The sequence below is a fragment of the Colletotrichum fructicola genome (genome assembly GCF_000319635.2).
Source record: "Colletotrichum fructicola Nara gc5 chromosome Unknown KSG_Nara_v1_contig05, whole genome shotgun sequence".
NCBI classification, from domain to species: Eukaryota; Fungi; Ascomycota; class Sordariomycetes; order Glomerellales; family Glomerellaceae; genus Colletotrichum; species Colletotrichum fructicola.
This window is the reverse complement of record NW_027094055.1, coordinates 4,358,321-4,377,082: the sequence shown is the minus strand read 5'-3', so window position 1 is coordinate 4,377,082 and position 18,762 is coordinate 4,358,321. Positions and strand designations below refer to the sequence as shown.

At 52.4% G+C, this 18,762-nt stretch overlaps 6 protein-coding genes across 6 annotated transcripts; 2 read left to right on the top strand and 4 right to left on the bottom strand.

Annotated features, from left to right (window-relative positions):
• Positions 1-509: 509 nt before the first annotated feature.
• On the bottom strand, positions 510-2,117 carry LSDX1-3 (Lignostilbene-alpha,beta-dioxygenase isozyme I; the record flags this gene model as incomplete). The annotated part of the gene is made up of 1 exon (XM_032037708.1): positions 510-2,117. The coding sequence occupies one exon, from the start codon at positions 2,115-2,117 to the stop codon at positions 510-512; it is 1,608 nt and encodes a 535-aa protein (XP_031883522.1).
• Positions 2,118-4,933: 2,816 nt separating this feature from the next.
• CGGC5_v009955 (Uncharacterized protein) lies at positions 4,934-6,321 on the bottom strand (the record flags this gene model as incomplete). Its single annotated transcript, XM_066152241.1, has 7 exons — positions 4,934-5,032; positions 5,117-5,187; positions 5,248-5,362; positions 5,422-5,549; positions 5,691-5,895; positions 5,949-6,117; positions 6,188-6,321. The coding sequence occupies 7 exons, from the start codon at positions 6,319-6,321 to the stop codon at positions 4,934-4,936; spliced, it is 921 nt and encodes a 306-aa protein (XP_066008399.1).
• A 1,942-nt stretch (positions 6,322-8,263) lies between these two features.
• Positions 8,264-11,360, top strand: hyuA-3 (putative D-/L-hydantoinase subunit A; the record flags this gene model as incomplete). Its single annotated transcript, XM_032037710.1, has 2 exons — positions 8,264-9,832; positions 9,882-11,360. 2 exons carry the CDS (start codon positions 8,264-8,266, stop codon positions 11,358-11,360), a joined length of 3,048 nt encoding a protein of 1,015 aa, XP_031883524.1.
• A 1,422-nt stretch (positions 11,361-12,782) lies between these two features.
• On the top strand, positions 12,783-15,415 carry CGGC5_v009953 (putative secreted glycosidase; the record flags this gene model as incomplete). The annotated part of the gene is made up of 2 exons (XM_032037711.1): positions 12,783-14,665; positions 14,725-15,415. The coding sequence occupies 2 exons, from the start codon at positions 12,783-12,785 to the stop codon at positions 15,413-15,415; spliced, it is 2,574 nt and encodes an 857-aa protein (XP_031883525.1).
• Positions 15,416-15,622: 207 nt separating this feature from the next.
• Positions 15,623-16,213, bottom strand: CGGC5_v009952 (uncharacterized protein; the record flags this gene model as incomplete). The annotated part of the gene is made up of 5 exons (XM_032037712.1): positions 15,623-15,743; positions 15,798-15,823; positions 15,879-15,988; positions 16,036-16,061; positions 16,128-16,213. The coding sequence occupies 5 exons, from the start codon at positions 16,211-16,213 to the stop codon at positions 15,623-15,625; spliced, it is 369 nt and encodes a 122-aa protein (XP_031883526.1).
• Positions 16,214-16,701: 488 nt separating this feature from the next.
• On the bottom strand, positions 16,702-18,762 carry ARS-5 (Arylsulfatase; the record flags this gene model as incomplete). The annotated part of the gene is made up of 4 exons (XM_032037713.1): positions 16,702-17,061; positions 17,118-18,086; positions 18,155-18,312; positions 18,423-18,762. 4 exons carry the CDS (start codon positions 18,760-18,762, stop codon positions 16,702-16,704), a joined length of 1,827 nt encoding a protein of 608 aa, XP_031883527.1.

Genomic DNA, 18,762 nt, shown 5'->3' with positions numbered 1-18,762 from the left:
TGTGTGTGGAGGAGAGGGGATGTCGGTTGTGGATGGAATGGGTGCGGAGGGAAGTGGTCCATGTCTGCTGGGTACAGAGATCTTAATGCACCTCTTTTGCAACCAGCTGACTGGGCTATTGATGCTTCGTACGTGAGACTGGATGTCAACTATGCTTAGCGTGGTGTTTGAATACAAAGCGATACCCCCCAAACATGCTTCGTTGTATCAACTCCCGCACCGGCCAGTGTTTTCCTGGTCTATTCCTCCAGTTGGTGTTAAAGCCGACAATGTCTGTGAGGTGAGGGGATAAGTGATGTTGTGTGTTGTCACGTCACGTCAACGCGATATGACATGTCTTCCTGACAGCGAATTTATTGTAATAGTCTGAGCTGAAATAGTTAGCACACTCACTCCCCCGAGTTGTGATATGATACGGTTAGGGACAATATGTAATGCTTACGGCTAGTAAATGCTGGTTTTCTCCTACACACAAGGCACCATGGTAATCTTCCTCTCAATCTCTCGCCCTACAGAGGCTCCAATGCTCCCTGTCCACTAATGGGCTCAACCTCAACATCCTTCGCCAGCTTCTTCCAACCCTTCAACCGTCTCTGATCGACCCAGTTTCCATGGACCTGAGACTTCACATGGAAAGGCAGCTGAATGAGAGCAATAGGCTTCTCGAAGTCTCTCGTATCTAGCACCACAATCTCGTTCCTGTTCGCGCCCCTCCGCTCCACCATTGCCATCACCCACCCGTCTCCTTCGGGGGCATCGTCACTCCGCGGAATGAAGATGGGCTCTTGGATGTGAGACTCGAACCCGGCGTAAAAGTACTTCGTCTGCTTGGTCTCCAAGTTCAGCATCGCCAAGCCGTTCAGCCCGTTATGTACCGTCTGCGGCTTGCCGTTCTCATCCTTGCTGATGTGGACGTTGATGAAGACGTGCTTATACTGCTTGGACAGAAACCTCTCGTCGAGGCGGGGGAACTCGGCTGGAAGATCTAGAACGATCTCCGGGTCCGCGACCTGGGTATTGCTCGGCTGCGAGAGATCCAACGTCCAGCGGACGTAGTCGGATGCTGCGTCGGGGGCTGGCAGTCTGCCGTCGTCGGTCGGGAAGAAGGGGAAGCCGTTGTCGTGCACGCGCGATGTCTCCAGGAAGACCTTGGACCCGTCTTCGCTCTCCCATGCACCGCCCGTGTGGATGAGCATGCAGTTCTTCCACGGGTACACTCTGTACTCTCCGGGGCTCCAGCCGGGCGGGAGCGGCGTGGTGCTCCGGCGCGGGGCAACGATGAAGGTCGCCGGCTTGTCGTAGTCCCAGGCCCAGTGGTGCCCTCCCTTCTTCATGCGCTCTACGCTTGCGTCGAAGCACCAGAGGACCAGGATGATCCAGTTAGGTGTGATAGCGCAGTCGTGAATTGGCGCGCACCATGGTGACTTGATCCACTGCTCGTCATGCTTGACCCCTTGGCTATCAAGAGAGTAGATGACGATATCAAGAGACGCGAGGCCCTTGGCCTCGTAGCCGTAAACAACTAGTTCGTCGGTGTATGGATCCACCTTGGGGTGCGCCGTGAAGGTCTTCGCCTTGACCTGCGGCCCAAACGGATCATACTTGATGGTATCCAGTGTATGAGGGTCGACGGAGTAGGGCAGACCGCCCTCTTTCAGCGCGAGAAAGTGGTTTGCCCACAACACGAGGTTGGTGTTGGCCGTCGAGTCCACGGCCGCGCGCACGCAGGGGTGGTGCGTGTACGGGTTGCGATAGAGGCCGAACAGAGCCTTGTTGGCTTTCCGCTCTAGCTTGTAGCGCTCCGTTTCGACGTAGCGCATCTTCATGTCCACCCTGCCGTCACGGATGCGGAATGCTGAGATATTGCCATCGCCGTCGAGAGGGACGTTGCCAGGGTGCGGAGGGACGAATGGATCAGTCATGACCCGGTAGAACGTGCCGTCGATTTGCTTTGGGATCTCTCCCAACACCACGAGATCGCCAATTTCTCCCTCAAGACGACATGGCAGGTTTGAGCCAGCTAAATCGTAAGCTATAGGCCATGATGCGGTTAGCCCGTAGGCCGTATCCAAAGACGGATGACTCTCGGGAGAGTCGTCGATGCGGCTAGGAGCCATTGCGAATTATACAACCGGAGAGCGTCGATGCTGAAAAGCTCCAAGTGAACCCGATGTGGTGTTCTCGAAGCATGGTCCAGAAACGTTCAAGAACATTCCGCCCGGGGATCTCAGTCTTATACGCGAATCATCAGAATCATCAGACGACCTCATCTCGATAAAGTCATCCAAGGGTCATCAGATTCCCCCTCGGGCGCATGGCAATTCTCACAACTACCGAGACGCACCTCCTTGGCCGTACCATATTAAAGTTCCTCGGCCGAGGCCTCGTGGCCGGGCCGCAGTCCACAATCGACAGATCCCACCCCAGGATTCCCCGCATACAGGAGCGGCCGACTCGTTTGCCTGCAGCGGCACCATGGGGCCCCTACGCCGCGGCCGGCTCGCCCAACACCAACGAACGAGCTAATATGGGACAGGGGAGCCAAGAAGATCTAAGATTATCAAGCACGGATGCAATTTTCAACCGTCATCCCATCACCCAAGTGGGCAAAATGGCAGAGCCAGCAAACCACGTCCCGCACATGGTTGCCGACAGCTAAGAAGGAGCTGACTGATACTGCTTCGACTGTCGGCCGCCGCCCTGAAACCCCATGTGACGCTGGGCTTAGACCCCAGAGCGGACACACCCTCCATGTCCTTCCCGCCGCGGCTGGCATCGCATTTTCGTCTCTTGGTATGGGGATATTAGTATTCCTCGGTCTCGTATTGGCTGGGCGGTCGCATCTGGAAGCTCTGAGGACTGCAGGGTAGGTTTCAGCGATACTACTTCGGGATCTAGCGGTCTGATGAACCCGTCGGCATGGTGCCGACTTGATGGGCCCGTGCAACGACATTTCAAGTGTGTGTTCATTCCTACGGATTGCGCGGGGCCATTGCGAGGACTGACGGATTGTTGGATGGCTCCGAGATTGAATTGCCGACGGATGACTTGTCATGAACAACATGAACAATCTCCCTTCGCCCGGGGATTATTCAAACCTCTACATCTGATGCAGGAAATGCTGATTATCCTGGATTTTTGGTTAAGATGGGAGAGCTCTGCGTCACGGGAATCAGTCATCTTCTCTTGTGCATGTCCCGTGGCTGTTTTAGGCAGGCCTTGTTGCCCACGCTATCGGAACCCAGTATCAATTCAACAACGACTGCGTTGAGCAGATTTGATCATATTCCCGTCACTTGTTGTAGACCTGTAGGCTTTTCGCAAAAAACCAAAAATTGCTATGCAGAAGACGCCGGCGCACGGGAGGACTGAAATTCAAGTGCTTCTTAAGTACTGCAGACATAGAGGACCCCATAAATTTCAATTGAAGCCAATCTGGGGGGTAAACGCAATTGGAAGACGAGCTAAATCACGATTTCCTCCATCCGTCAAGCATTTTGATCCTGACCTCCATTATCAGCGGCGTACTCTGAGGTCTCCATGCTGCCATGCGACAATGTCTTCCCACACGTATTTGCCCGGATCGACGTTTGCAGGCGGCCCCTTCAACGTTCTCATGACATCCTCCTTTGGTTTCACAGCCCCCCACATAATCATGCTTGTAGTTGAGCTCACAGCAAGCGACAAACGTCCTACCGAAGTCGTGTAAAGCTTCGGAGGAAGTGTGACGACCGTTTCTGCGGCTTTATAGCCCGCTTCAAATGTCTTCTTCCCAGCCTGTACGGCACGACTGATTAGGCCCGAAGCGGTTGCGGCGAGACTGTCCAGAGGCCCGCTACCGGGGTTTCGTTTCCGCTTCCACTGGTCTTCCCTAAGCATATTCTCCTGATTGACCCTCATGTACTGACGCTCCCAGAGGCCGATTCGCTCCTCATGGAGTACGATTCGTACGTCAGATGGCGCACCTTTCGATTTCGGCGGTGATCTGACCCAGGCCCATCTGTCCGCCGGATTTTCCACAGGTCGCTGTTGGTCATTTTGCGGTATGTTGTCTCCCTTTTTACGGCTTCTAACATTGCCGTCGTTCATCAGCTCTCCGTCTCGTGTTACCTGGTCTTCTCCTACCTGCCGAGACTGCCACCCTTCATCGTTCGGCAGACCACAGTAAGGCATATCCGAGCGCCATGTGCCTATATTCATATCGCTCATGTGAAGATCGCTCTCGAAAGGCAGCTGTTTTGCTACGACAGAGTGAGGTCGTGCATTGTCCACATTATTCACGAAGTTAATGTTAGTCCCACCGTGAATGGAGGAAACGTTTCCACTCAGGGTTCGATGGGTGGAAAGGTACGACTGGTCCGGCCTCCTAACCCAATCATCGCGAGACGCTTCTGACTTTTCAAGAATGTAATGGCTTGACGAAAGAGCGTCGCACTTCCATTCACCTTTGTCGTCTAGGCCAAGGCCTTTATAAAGGTAACGCACTCGAACCGATGGGTGGACTAATTCGTTGGTGTTCTTGAGCCGGCTTTTCAGTGGACTGTTGTCCTCTGTACATAAGCCGGGCTCTCGATGCGCAGCTTCGCCAAAGTGTACAAGCTTCCCGACTGTCTTGTCAGCGAGCTTAGTCCAAAATTCGGCTGAGCTGATGTGTCCAAGCGCCCAAGAGCGAGGCTCGACTTCAAGATCGACTGTGCGGAAGATTCTTGTCATTTCCTCAGGATTAAACTCAACCCCTACGGAGCTCAATTGGTCGGCCATCCCTATGGCACTTATGTCAGCTATGCACAAAGATGTGCTGTTCTTGTATCGTCTTACAAGCAAAAGCGATCGTGGCCATTTGCTGATTCGCTAGTCCTCCGCCCACATCGCTATGGCTACCGGGAAACCAGACTTGGCGAAGGTGCGTGTTTTTGTTGCTGATATCCCTACTCTACAAAGTCGGCTTGAACGGCTTTCGGTACTCGTCCAAAGCCAATGCGTGGAACGCATGTTGAATGCGTTCGTGGACATCTTGGCTCCCAAATCGAATCTATCGGCTCCGTCAGTTTCGACGTACTAATCACAGTGGTGAAAAGGGCTTGCAGCCCGCAAGTATAACGAGGATTGCACGAACCTCGTCTTCGCTACGGCCCATCTTCGAGAGGCTGTATGGCATTCCAAGACTTCCAACTGTGTCCCAAACTCCTGCATTGGCGGACCATGTTAGCTCTGGCCTGTGCAACGCGGAGCACATCATGTACTCACCAACAGCCTTAACCTCGATTTCCCCAGGCACCCAAGGATCATTAATGCTTTTCAAAATTTCCCCAAGTGTTGAACCATTCCTATAGTCTTTCTCTTCGCAAACAATCATCTTGTACTGAGGGAAGAAACAGGTTAGCATGTGTCTGTTAGTCAATGCAGGGGGGAATGACATACGCGAAACAACAACGTTGCGTAGAAGTCAGCCATCCCTTGAAGGCCATACCTGGCACCTGCAAGGAGAAGTTCTTTGAACCACCTCTGCCGCAATAAGTCGATATCCTGTTCTGATGTCTTCCTGTCCTCTATCCAGTCAGGGTTGGCACTGGAATATTCGTCCATCCTGTAAAGGCGATGCGAATTTTCGAGGTTAAAGCACAACAGATGCTGACTTCGGTCAAACGTGGTGGTGAACTTCCATTCCCCTGTCCTGTCATTTTTCTTACCACTTGAAAGCCAGTTCGAAAAGTTCTGATAGTCCTTGAAAATGGCCGCAAAATTGTCCAGCCCGAAGCTATTGAGCAATCCCAACATGCAAACCATGTTAGCGACAGATCGGGCCGTAAAGGCGCCACGGGAAAATCCAGTGAAGATGAGCTCATCTCCGTAGTTGTAGTTCTCGCAGACGAAACGGTAAGCATCTGCAATATCCTGGAACATGATCAATACATAAAGCTAGATCCCAAATGTGATTCTCAACTCACTGCCACTACGCCTTGTCCGAAAAGCCCACCGAGAGCTCTTGCGGTGAGGGACTGTTCTGTCCCTGCTCCCCTGTGATAATAGACCACTTGGGGCATGCCATTGCAACACTTATGAGCAACTACGGTTGCGAGACGTCCAACATTGGTCTGGATTCCCCCTTCGGCGTTGCTTCAGAAGGTGATCAGCGACAATTCAATCCAAGTCTGGGTGTCATGACGCGAGGTGGAAGCAGTCATACGAGTCATTCCAAGTCCCGTCACAGCAGATGACGATTCGCTTCCGATGAAATTCTCTGGCATCCGAGCTATGAGCGCAAGCTGTCACAGCAGTTCCTCCATCGGCAAACGCGTCCGGCGGCTTGCAGGAGGGCATGATGATGGATCTCGTCAGGATTCCAGAAAATGTTGAATATTGAAAAGATCCCTTTGCGGCCAAGCTCCCTAGCTGAGTGAGAGAAGGGCGGGATTCGAATTATAACTGAAGACTTGAAGATCACATGTAAACGGATCCAAGGTGCAGAAAAGCCGCGCGTGTCTCAAGCCACATGAGCTGAGCCGTCGTCACAATTGACTGATATGCCGTTCACGCGAGACCATCGGAAAACACATTCCACTATTCCTCGCCAAGTCTCACACACACAAGAATGCAAAACACAGGAGGCATCGCGGGCAATTGGGCAACTTTCATATCCCATTGCCTGAAGGATGATCCGCCATGCTTAATCTAGTTCTCGGCGTCCATCGTCCATATAGACCTGTTCCCCGACGTAGTATATGCCCTCTTGTTGAATCTCCTGCCATGAAATAGAAGTGATTGCGCTTAGTTGCGTGTGACAATTTGTTGTTTCTCCGCTCTTTCCGGTGCCCCTTTTGCCTCGAAAAAGTCTTCAATTGCTGGGAATAGTCTATATCATAAAAGAGTCTGCGACGTCCGTGACTTAGGCTTAGTAAACTTCTATCTCGCATCAATTTAAAGCCCAATCCCATCATTGTGAAATCTGGGGACCTTGAGACGAAGCTATCGCCGCTAGCATCAAGCTGGCTCGGCGCGATCCGAATGTATCTTCAGCGGCACTTGTTGGATGCAATGTCAGATGCCATAGTGACTCTGTCCTGATACCCCCCGTAGCATTCCTCTTAGAAGGAGCTAGTCTCAGGTGAGAGCCGTCGGCGAAGAACATAAGCGTGGCAAATCAAATGGCACATACAGTGCGATCTCATAAGCCGAATGAAAACTCAAACCACAGTGCATTTGCATCTTCATATCACCGCATGCTCGGGAATAAATGTTACATATCCTAAAGTGCCGAAGATCCCCCCGCCGGGCTCTAAATGGGCCGAGGCCGATATGAGGGTCGTCTCTGGACAAGATTGCCACGGCTACCTTTCAAGTACCGCACTTGCTAGGCGTGTCTGTCTCAAGTCGCCGGCGCGGGTCAGCTCCGTCTCATCCCGCCAACATTGAATCCGGACTGAGACTGGAATGTCAGCTTATGAGAAAAACACGCGACCCTACCAGCGCAGCCATGTGGAATTTACGTGAAGTTGCAAGTTAATGGAGGTCAAGCATTGGAACAAATCATGGACAAATGCATGAGGACCGCGTCGATCCCGCAGTAACCAGCATCAATCTTTGGATATTTGAACCTACTCATTTTGTCAAACTTCGCCGCCCAAATTCAGACCTCAAATTCGGACGGATCTTATCGATTGTGTAGAGGTCAGAACCAATCTCCATCAGGCACCAGGATCATTGCCATTTAAATATCGGCCGCAATCCATTGCCAATCAAGATGAGTCTTCGAGGGAACTAAAATAGGTTCCGGAGCGAAGCAACGGCGGAGGAGGACTTGACTGCGCTTGCGTACCCGTATTGGGTCCATGCATGCAAGGTGAATCAAATGCCAAGCACCTCCAGTAATGCCGGCGGATTGCAACACTATTCCTACAGGCTCATAAAAAATTGGTGATGTGCACACCGAATCCCGGAGATGCTTTCCCACAGAGTACGCTGCGAGGAAGTCCAGTGAAAGACTTGATGCGGACGGCAGAGGCCGACTCTGGCGGGCCGTTCCGAGCCCGGTCTCCGTCCCGGCGCCGCGTCTCGGAGACCGAGACGGCTTGCCCTTGTTGCCCCACATCCCACTTTCCGCTCCTCCCCGACGCGATTTGCGCGCAGTCAGCATCGTACCACATTTTAGACGCATCACTCAGGACACTTTGCGACAGCCTGGCTCTCCGGCATTTTGGAATTATCAACCTCGCTATAACCCAATATCATTCGTTGAAACCAGACACTGGAAAAAACGACTATTATGGCGTCCACATCACGCCACCTTCGCATCGGTGTTGATGTCGGCGGAACGAACACAGATGGTGTCGTTCTGGACCCTTCGCGGGCTTCGGAGCCAGATAAGGGCATTGTCGCATGGCACAAGTCACCAACAACGACAAACCCCAGCGATGGCATCAACAATGCGATCGTGACGATGTTCGAGTCTTCCAAGATCGAGCCGAGCGAGATCGCGAGCGTCACCATCGGCACCACTCACTTTGTTAATGCCCTGATTGAGAGGGATGAGACCAGATTGGCTCCCGTGGCCGTCATCAGGTTGACCAGCCAGTTTTCCAAGCACGACCCTCCTTGTTTGGACTGGCCTGAAGATCTCAGGGAGTTGATTTTGGGTCATTATGCTTTGTGCAAAGGTGGCCTGGAGGTTGATGGCGTTCTTATTTCTGATATCGATCCTGAAGAGATCAAGGCTCAATGCTCGATCATCGGTGAGAAGGGGATCAAAACCGTTGTCGTCAACGGCATCTTCAGCCCAATCGACACGACAGAGAGGCAAGAGGAGAGGGCTGCCGAAATCATACGCTCAGAGCTACCTGGCTGCACCGTTACATGCTCAAAAGACGTGGCCAATCTCGGGTTCCAGGAGCGTGAGAATGCTGCCATACTCAACGCTACAGTACTGGACTTCGCCCGCAAGACGATCCGATCCTTCCAGGAACCCATTAAGAGACTTGGTCTACACTGCCCTGTCTTCATCTCTCAGAACGACGGAACTATTCTTTCAGGGGAGATGGCTGCGAATCTTCCGATCCGGACTTTTTCCAGCGGCCCAACAAACAGCATGCGCGGAGCTGCATTCCTAGTGCAGGATCAGCTTGATGAAGCCGTCATGGTGGTTGATATCGGTGGCACAACTACCGATGTTGGTCTCTTGCAGGCAAACGGGTTTCCAAGGCAACAGGCAGCCTTTAGCGAGTTTACAGGTGTTCGCCTGAACTTCTCATGCCCAGATGTCAAGAGTATAGGACTAGGAGGTGGTTCCATTGTTCGCAAGGGCCGGGAGAGATTGACCGTAGGCCCCGACAGTGTCGGCTATAAGATCAAGACTGAAGCTCTAGTCTTTGGTGGTTCTACTCTCACTGCGACGGACTGCACCGTGTTAGCTAACGGTGGGAAGCCATCAGCGCTGTCTATCGGTGATGCGAGCTTGGTCAAGGGCGCAGTTGACGCCGAAGAACTATCTCAACTCACAAAGATCGTCCAAAGCAAGATCGAGAAGGTTATCGACACGATGAAAACTTCGCCCAACGATATTCCGGTTCTTCTTGTGGGTGGTGGTGCTGTCATCGCGCCGAATGAGCTTCGTGGGGCTAGCAAAGTCTTGAAACCCGAGTGGGCTGGAGTCGCCAACGCCATCGGTGCGGCTATTGCACGCGTCAGTGCTACCATTGACACTGTCAAATCGACTGAGTCCAGAACAAGCCAGGAGATATTGAGTGAGGTGGAGCAAGAGGTCAAAGAGAAGGCTGTTGCCGCAGGGGCAGTCCCATCGTCGGTCCAGATTGTGGACGTGGACACAATACCCTTGGCCGTGAGTATACCAAGTCCACAGTAGGAGAAGTCTTGACTAACAATCACAGTACATTGCCAACAAGTCGCGATTCATTGTGCGCGCTGCCGGTGACTTTGACTTTTCCAGGACGGATCTGGCCTCCATACCACTTAGCGATGAAGATGACACGCCTCAGGATTACACCACGTATTCTCGTGCCAAGAAGACGTCTAGAGTCAGGGACAAGAAAGAGGTTGATGTTTTGAAATATAAGCCAAGAGTTGAAGATCGCGTCTGGTACATCAGCGAAACAGATCTGGACTGGATCAGTATCGGATGTTACATCCTTGGAACGGGAGGAGGCGGGTCTCCTTACTCGCAACAGATCATCCTGCGCGAGAAGCTCCGTAAGGGTGCCGTTGTGAGGGTCGTAAACCCTGCTGATATTCCCGATGAGGCGGTCGTCGGCTGCGGGGGTTACGCCGGATCACCCACCGTGGCTATTGAGAAGAAGTCCGCGGACGAGATGCAAGAGGCACAGACAGAGATGTACAAGCACATCGGAAAGCCGCCGACGCACATGATTGCGGTTGAAATTGGGGGCGCCAATGGCCTGCAGAGCATGATGATTGGCTCCAGCACCAACATGGATGTTCCTGCAGTCGATGGCGACTGGATGGGCAGGGCGTACCCGACAAAATGGCAAACAACACCGGTTGTCTTCAACGAGCGAAGCCCCATCTGGACGCCAGTCACGATGAGTGACGGTAATGGAGCGATTGTCACTATGTCGCGCGCATCTTCAGACAAGCAGGTTGAACGTGTCATGAGGGCTGCCTTAGCAGAGATGGGCTCACAGGTTGCTGTTGCCGACCCTCCCGTGACTGGGGCAGAGACCAAGAGATGGGTAGTTGAGCATACACTCTCTCAGTCTTGGAGGATTGGTCGCGCTGTGGCTAAGGCCAGGAAGCTCAACCGCGTGGACAACGTTGCCGAGATGATCATTGAGGAGTGCGGTGGTTCAACTGGAGCCAAGGTTCTGTTCAAAGGCAAGATCGTTGGCGTGGAGAGAGTATTAAGAAAGGGACATGTCTATGGCGAATGCATAATCCAAGGTGCAGATGTGTCTGGTTCAGATGAACCCGGCCATCAGAGATCCCAGCAGTATAAAGGGTTTGTTAAGATTCCCTTCAAGAACGAGAACATCGCCGCAGTCAAGAACGCCTCAGCTACGTCAACAGAGGAAGCAGGCAAGGAGAAGCAAGAAGATGTGCTTGCCCTGGTGCCGGATCTCATCGCCGTTATCGACGCTCAAAACGGCGAAGCGATCGGAACGCCCGAGTACAGATATGGACTGCTCGTCATTGTGCTGGGAATTGCCGCCAGCGACAAGTGGACTGGGTCTGCTAGGGGTCTTGAAATCGGGGGTCCCGAGTCGTTCGGCTTTTCTCACTTGAAGTATGAGCCTTTGGGCACCTTCGTTAAGCCTCGGAGCGTGATTGACGAATTTGACACCAAGACCAAGGAGGGTTGCATGTGCGGCAAATGCAAGGATCTGGGCTGGTAGACGATGGAACTTACAAAGCAACAGCCATAGCCTCACTGCGGAGGTGGGCATCTTCCCCAGCTTGTTTGTTCAACTTCTAGAAACAGGAAATAGAACCGATTCCACACCCGGGTTTCTAAACTGACTTGTGCAAACGGGGCTTACTCGGCGAAGCTGACATGCTTCTGACATTCAGCTGAGCGATTCAGCTGGGTGTGGACCGGGAAGGCACACCTAACAGCTGCTCAAACGCCTGCCGAACTTCCAAACAAACGAATACCCGCTCTGGGGAAACAGTTCCAAAACGTTCACTAGATCAAACAAACTGTCTGGCAAACATGAATCAACAGCCCTGCCATACTTCGTCGCCAAGAGCTATCATCCCTGACCTCGGGACCGACATTTTCAGCCGCTGTCAACGGGCGTATTTGCCGTGGCGATGAACCGAGTACGATTGCCATGGGCCGGACACGCCGCTCCGTCCATAGGGCCAACAGAGCCGCGCATATCACAAGCGCCACTGCAACTCCACGCCAACCGCTCGACATCGGATCGTGAAGTCGCACCCGACGCGGTTTCGCAATGCAATATCAAACTCAGCAGCATCGTTCGTCCATTCTCATCTTTTCTTCCAAACTTCCACAATGGCATTCTCGAAGCACGGAATCATGCAAGTTGCCGCTGTCGGAGCAGCTGGAAACAAAGCCCGCCCTCCCTCCGCTTTGGTAACAGATCCGGACTATGGGGTGGCGGACGCCAAGCCCATCCACCACAGACCAAAGTATCCTGACTCGGTGAGGCGGTGGGAGAGATACAACAGGAAACGACAGCGAAGTCTAAACGACAGAGAAAAAAATCTTTTGGTTTCTGATTTGAAACGGGTGGCTTCACGAATGAGATATTTGGATGGAAACGCCGTTCGACCCGTTGTTAGAGTTTCTCCTGCAGACTTGGCCTGACAGTGCTAAGATCTCCGTCCAAGCGGGGGATGTCTCGATCAATGCGACGATAGATCGAAAATCTCCCGAACGATTGCCGCCTACGACGCTATCTAGATTGTCAATAGAATCATCATAGATATCAATCAAAATGTAGGAAAGAAGCATAGAAGAAAGGTTGTGATTCCTACGACACGCGTTGTTGCGGGGTAGTCCAGCCGCGAGATATTCATCCACTGTTCTCTCCGTGCGCCATGATGCCCAATGATTGCCTCATCATGACCCTGCAGGACATCCTGAGGAGAGCTCGGAGAAACCTTACTCGAACTTGAGACCAAATTTAGCTTTGACGTCTAGTCACGTGGTCGCAGAGACACCCATTATCCTATTCATACATGCCATGATCCGGACGAAATTTTAGGAGGTCTGGTGCAGACGGTTTCTCTCCATCGGACTTCACTTCACCTCACCAAAACTCTCCCTCAGCGACCGAAGGCCGGCAGCAATGTGGGCTGAATTGTGGTCTTTCCATGGCTTCGCAGCGGTCTTTCGCTGGCTGCTTATGCCAAACACCCATCTGCCATCTCTATCACACGCAGCGTCCGGAGCAGCCCACCAGGCACAGGCTTGGGTGAGCGGCATAGTCGACTTCAACAAGAACGCGGCAGAGATTCTCGACGATGACGGCTGGGATCCGTTACAATATGTCGACCCGCTCATCGGCTCACGCAATGGAGGAAATGTTTTCGTCGGCGCGACCTTGCCGTACGGTATGGCAAAGGCCTCGCCGGATACAAACAGCAGTTCTAACCAAGGCGGATTCACTCTTGACGGCAACCCCATCACCGGCTTCTCTAGCATGCACGACTCTGGTACCGGCGGCTCACCATCTCTGGGAAACTTCCCGCTGTTCGCCTACACGACATGTCCCAGCGGCGTCATCAACTTTTGCACGTTCCCCAAGAAGTCGAGAGCCAAGTACGGATACTTCCACCAGAAAGATGTCCAAGCGAAGCCCGGGTTGATGAACATTACACTGAAGGACGGCATTCAGGTCGAGATGACGACAACGCATCGCACTTCACTGTTCAGATTCACCTTCCCGCAACAAGGACAGCCTCTCATCCTTCAAGACCTTTCCGATCTCTCAGATTCGAGGCAAGACAATGCCACGATCAAGGTTGATGCCCGGTCTGGACGCATTACAGGAACCGCTCGCTTCAATCCTAGCTTCGGTGTTGGCTCATACGTTCTTCACTTCTGTACCGACTTCCAGGGTGCCGAAATCCTCGACAACGGAGTCTTCGTCGACAGCCGTGCTAGCGCGGATGTGAAGAATATGACGATTGCTCGATCAATCAATGGGTACCCCATCCCGGGAGGAGCTTTCGTTCGATTCAAGTCGGCAGAGCAACCCATCACCGCCCGTGTGGCGACGAGCTTTCACAGCACCGAGCGGGCTTGCGCTCATGCAACGGCTGAGATCCCCGACTACAACGTTGAGCGGGTGTACAAAGAAGCCAAGAGAGCTTGGAAGAAGAAACTTAGCCCCATCAAGGTTTCTACCGACCGTATAGACCAGAAGTTTGCGCGAAACTTCTACAGTGGCATTTACAGGACCATGGTCAACCCTCAGAACTACACCGGAGAGAACCCCCTGTGGAGGAGCAGGGAGCCCTACTGGGACTCCTTCTACTGCCTTTGGGACTCCTTCCGCTCACAGATTCCATTTTTGATCATCTTAGATCCCACCGCTGTGACTGAGATGGTGAGATCCCTGATCGATACCTATGTCCACGTTGGTTGGCTGCCAGACTGCCGGATGAGTCTGTGCAAGGGTCTCACCCAGGGTGGATCAAACGCAGACAATGTTCTAGCAGATGCCTATGTCAAAGGCATCAATGATGGAATTGACTGGGATCTCGGCTATGAAGCAATGGTAAAGGACGCTGAAGAAGAGCCATATGATTGGAGTGTCCATGGTCGCGGTGGCTTGGCCAGCTGGAACAGACTCGGCTACATCCCAGTCCAGGACTTTGATGTCAAAGGATTCGGAACCCTCACCCGGAGCATTTCTAGAACGCTGGAGTACAGCTACAACGACTTCAGCATTGCCCAGGTGGCGTACGGGCTGGGCAAGGACGACGACAAGCAGAAGTATCTGGACTCTAGTCACAACTGGCGATACCTGTACAAGCAGGACCAGAAGTCATCGTTCTTCAACGGCACGGACACTGGATTCAGAGGCTTCTTCCAGCCCAAGTTCCTGAACCAGACCTGGGCATACCAGAACCCGCTGAACTGCAGTAACCTCGACGGCGCCAGCTCTTGTTCTCTGCAGAACAACGGACCTGAAACTTATGAGAGCAGTGCTTGGGAGTATGGATTGTAAGTGATCTTGAATTAATGCGATTTGGCCACATGAGTTGACTGACCATCTTTGATAGCTTTGTTCCGCACGACCAGGCAACCTTGATCAACACATATGGTGGTCCGGATGCATTCGTCAAGAGACTTGACTTCTTGCATGATCAGAACATCACCTATATCGGCAACGAGCCTTCGTTCCTTACGGTCTTCCAGTACCACTATGCCGGGCGCCCTGCTCTCTCCGCCAGGCGTGCGCACTTCTACGTCCCATCCTTCTTCTCAACTGCGCCCGACGGTCTCCCTGGCAACGATGACAGCGGAGCTATGGGCTCTTTCGTGGCCTTCACTATGATGGGACTCTTCCCGAACCCTGGCCAAGACGTCTACCTCATCACCCCGCCCTTCTTTGAGAGTGTGGAGATCAAGCACCCCCAGACAGGCAAGACAGCCAAGATCCGCAACGTCAATTTCGATCCCACGTACCGGAGAATCTACATTCAAAGCGCCACCTTGAATGGAGAGCCGTACAGGAAGAATTGGCTGAACCACACCTTCTTTACGGAGGGCATGGAGTTGGTGTTGACATTGGGTCGACGTGAAAGCGACTGGGGTACGAGGATTCATGATCTGCCACCCAGCCTGGGCGAGTACAAGGGTTTCAATAGAACATTCCCCTCGGCGATAGTGTCAAACAGAACTACTAGACGATCAGAGGCTCTGTACGAGGGAGAATTCGAGAACGAAGGCGCAAACTTTGGCGGTATATAGAGGCAGCCACTGGAAAAGGCTCGTTTTGTATTATAACTCTGTATTCAAGATCCATGTTTGGTATAGTGTGCAGTTCGCATCGTTCTGTTCACAATGTAGATATCATAGCGGTGGAGATAGGATTTGACTGTGCATTCGACATGCCACGATTCCTATTTTCTAGCTGACGAGCCAAATTAGAACATGTCAACTGGCGTCTTCATGCTATTAGTTCCAATGTAATGCCTGTTCGGAGTAAACCTCTTTCTTGTTGGTGGGAATATCATCAAACAGAGACGCCTTAATCAGAGCCTTGTCCGGGATGGAAGGCGAAGTGGTTTTGATGGGGCTTCGCAGGTGGTTAGTACCTCAATAACATCTAGCCAGGCGAATTAATTTTCACCTTCCGCAGTTCTTGCAAAAGAATCGCTGCACGGGCAGCTCAATTAGCAGATAACTCTTTCTCACATTGAGGCTTACTCACGTGCACAGTGTTCCCGGAATTGGTGTTGTGGTCAAGGTACTCTGACAGAGTCTTCTTTTCATCCTCAATTTCCCATTGGCCGTCGTCAATGAAAAGGTTCATGGAAAATGCTGTCAATGTTAGTTGACGCAATTAATCAGCTGTCAAATAAGCTTACGGCCACCCGCACGCTTGCAGTTCGAGCTGTGTGAAGAGGGATGATGTCAGTCTCTCCACTTTCTCCGCGCAGGATCATATTGCTTGACGCACCAATGGCAAACAACGACTTGCTCCGGCTTCTTCTTCAACACCACCTTGATGGAACCACAGTTGCAGTGACCAATATAGTTATCCATACTGACTTAGTTGATTGAGATGTGTGCGTGCAGTTGTTGTGGACTTTTCGGCTTCCCTGGATTTCCTTCTTCGCCGAGTGTTGCTGTTACCGATGGGTTTGGGGGACCGCGCACTGGCTTAAATCTGCCAGGCGGGTAAACCTTCCAACATTCCGATGACGAATCAGATTCCTGAGTCAGTTATTACGGAATCAACATGACGAGCATTTGGTTTTAACTCCGGCCTAGTTCAGCGAAACTTGTTTCCACAGACACAAATGGCATGCGGGGGAAGAGGGGAAAGACACATCGTGGCAGGGGGAATGTGGGCATCATCGCGACGTGATTAGTGCGCTGGCATGGTCTGATCTTCTCCACCACGGGCGCTAGGGCGGAATGCGGGCGGAATGGATGCGGAAACTATCTTTAAACATTCCGTAATGCAGTCTAAGGTCTCGGACTCATGTGTAGTGTCGTTATCCAATGTGCTAACCATCGGCCCGAATCTTTCACGTCCAATCACTCCACTTGGTTCCCTGCCAGTAGACGTTCCCTTCGTGTTCAAACTGGGGTCCTTCGGCGTCAACAATGTGACCCAGTTCACAACGATCAAACTCAACACGCGCCTGCTGAATGTAAAATTCGTCGAACCTCGGCGACAAGGCTTCTCGAAGGCTAGCGACGTTACCGTGGGGGTGAAGTGCTCTCCACGGCTGGGAGCATGTTGAACCCTTGCACGACTTGAGAACGAAGAGAAGAGAATCAAGCCGTGGGATGAGCTTCTTGAGAGGGTATCCTAGCACCGTGGCACGTGCTGCAAGGGCAGCTTCATCGTCGTGTAAGAGGTTATGCAGCTGACCAGGATCGGTCTGCGAAGGGTATGGTCAGCCTTCTTCCAAAGGACATGAATAGGTGTCGAACTTACAGTCATATCATAGAGCTCGTGCTCATTGGTGCACCATACAGAATAATAGAGATTGTAACCCTCGCCAACAACACGCAAAGCCTTGTAGGTGTTGTTGAAGATCCGCTTGGTGTCATCGCCGTTGAAACCGAACTTGCTCTCGGTGATGGCCCATCCCCAGTACTCAACGTTAACGTGCTCGCGGGTCAAGGGAGACTCTGTAAGCTCCTTCGTCGACAATGGGATGGGAGCTCCGTCAAAGTCTGCGCGGAGAGGCGCGCCTGCCAGTGACAAGATTGTGGGTACGAGATCGACATGAGCTGTGACGGCTTCCGTGACACCTCCCTTTGGCACTCCGGGGCCACGAATAATCAGCGGAATATTGATGTCCGTCTCATAACCACATTCCTTTCCGGGCTGCAGCCGGTGCTGGCTAATGTGGTATCCGTTGTCAGTTGTGTAAAAGATGTAGGTATTGTCCAGCAAGCCGTGCTTTTCGAGCTTGTCGATAAGTCCATCAACAAGCTCGTCCACAGCCTGGAGCGCACGAAGACGACCTCGGTAGTGCTCATCGTTGTATTCCACATTCTCATCACTCAGCTTAGGCTGGCGACGAATCCAATCAGCGCCGGACGGCTTGTCCGGGTTGAAGTTTTCCGTACGCGGCACCTTGGCGTCGGGGAAAAGCTTCTCGTGTCTCTTGGCAGCCTTTGGAATACTGGTCCTGAACTTGTCGTCGGAAACGGGAACGTCGTCGTCCGGTCCCTTTACGGGAAGAAGGACGCTAGAGTTCACGTTGCTGTGTGGGGCGATGGGAGCTACGGCCAGGAAGAAAGGCTTGCCAGCTTCAACAGCATCATCGAGAAAGTCATATGCCTTCTGAGCAACGAGGTCGGTTGAATATTCGCCCAGGTGGTTGACTGGCTTGTCCTTGTTGCGTTGGAATGTGGCATTCCAGTAGTCGTAGGTGTTAGGATCAAGGAGGAAGTCCTACATCGTGTTAGAAACGGGCCAGTATTCGCTATCCGCGGTCTGCATCAAGTTTTGGGTCAACGTACGGATCCATTCCAACCCTTCAGGTGAGGACTGTCGTAGTTCCAAACAGTATGAGCGTTAAACATCTTTCCAGTGTAGAAAGTACTGTATCCCGCATCTTGCAGCCAGATCGGCAGGTAATTCTCATTGTGACCATTCTTCACGAAAATCGGGAATCCGCCTGTAAAGTGCTGTCAGTAACCATCGCCAAACTAACGGGTACAACCTGAGCTTTTTGTTGCATGCGCGCCAGAGCCTGAGCTCAGCCGATCGGTGCATGGGGCAACTCACCATAGGGAGGATTGAGATCCGTCACATTGGTGTTGTGAGCCAGCTTGCCGGTCCAAAGACTAGCTCGTGATGGGCAGCAGACAGCAGTAGTGCAGAAATGCTTCTTATAGAGAGTTCCCTGCTCAATGAGGCGCTTTTGAATGAGAGGGATGTACTCGAGAGAGTTCATGTGAAGATCTTGGTCATCGGTAAGAACAAAGACGATGTTTGGTCGGGAGGATGATGAAATGGGATCCCGGTCCGGGCCGACGAGAGGAGTCTGAGCATCGCTAGCCGCAGTAGCGAAGCTGCTCGAGAGCACAAGGGCCGCAGAGGCCAGTATTGACGACCGTAGCTGCAT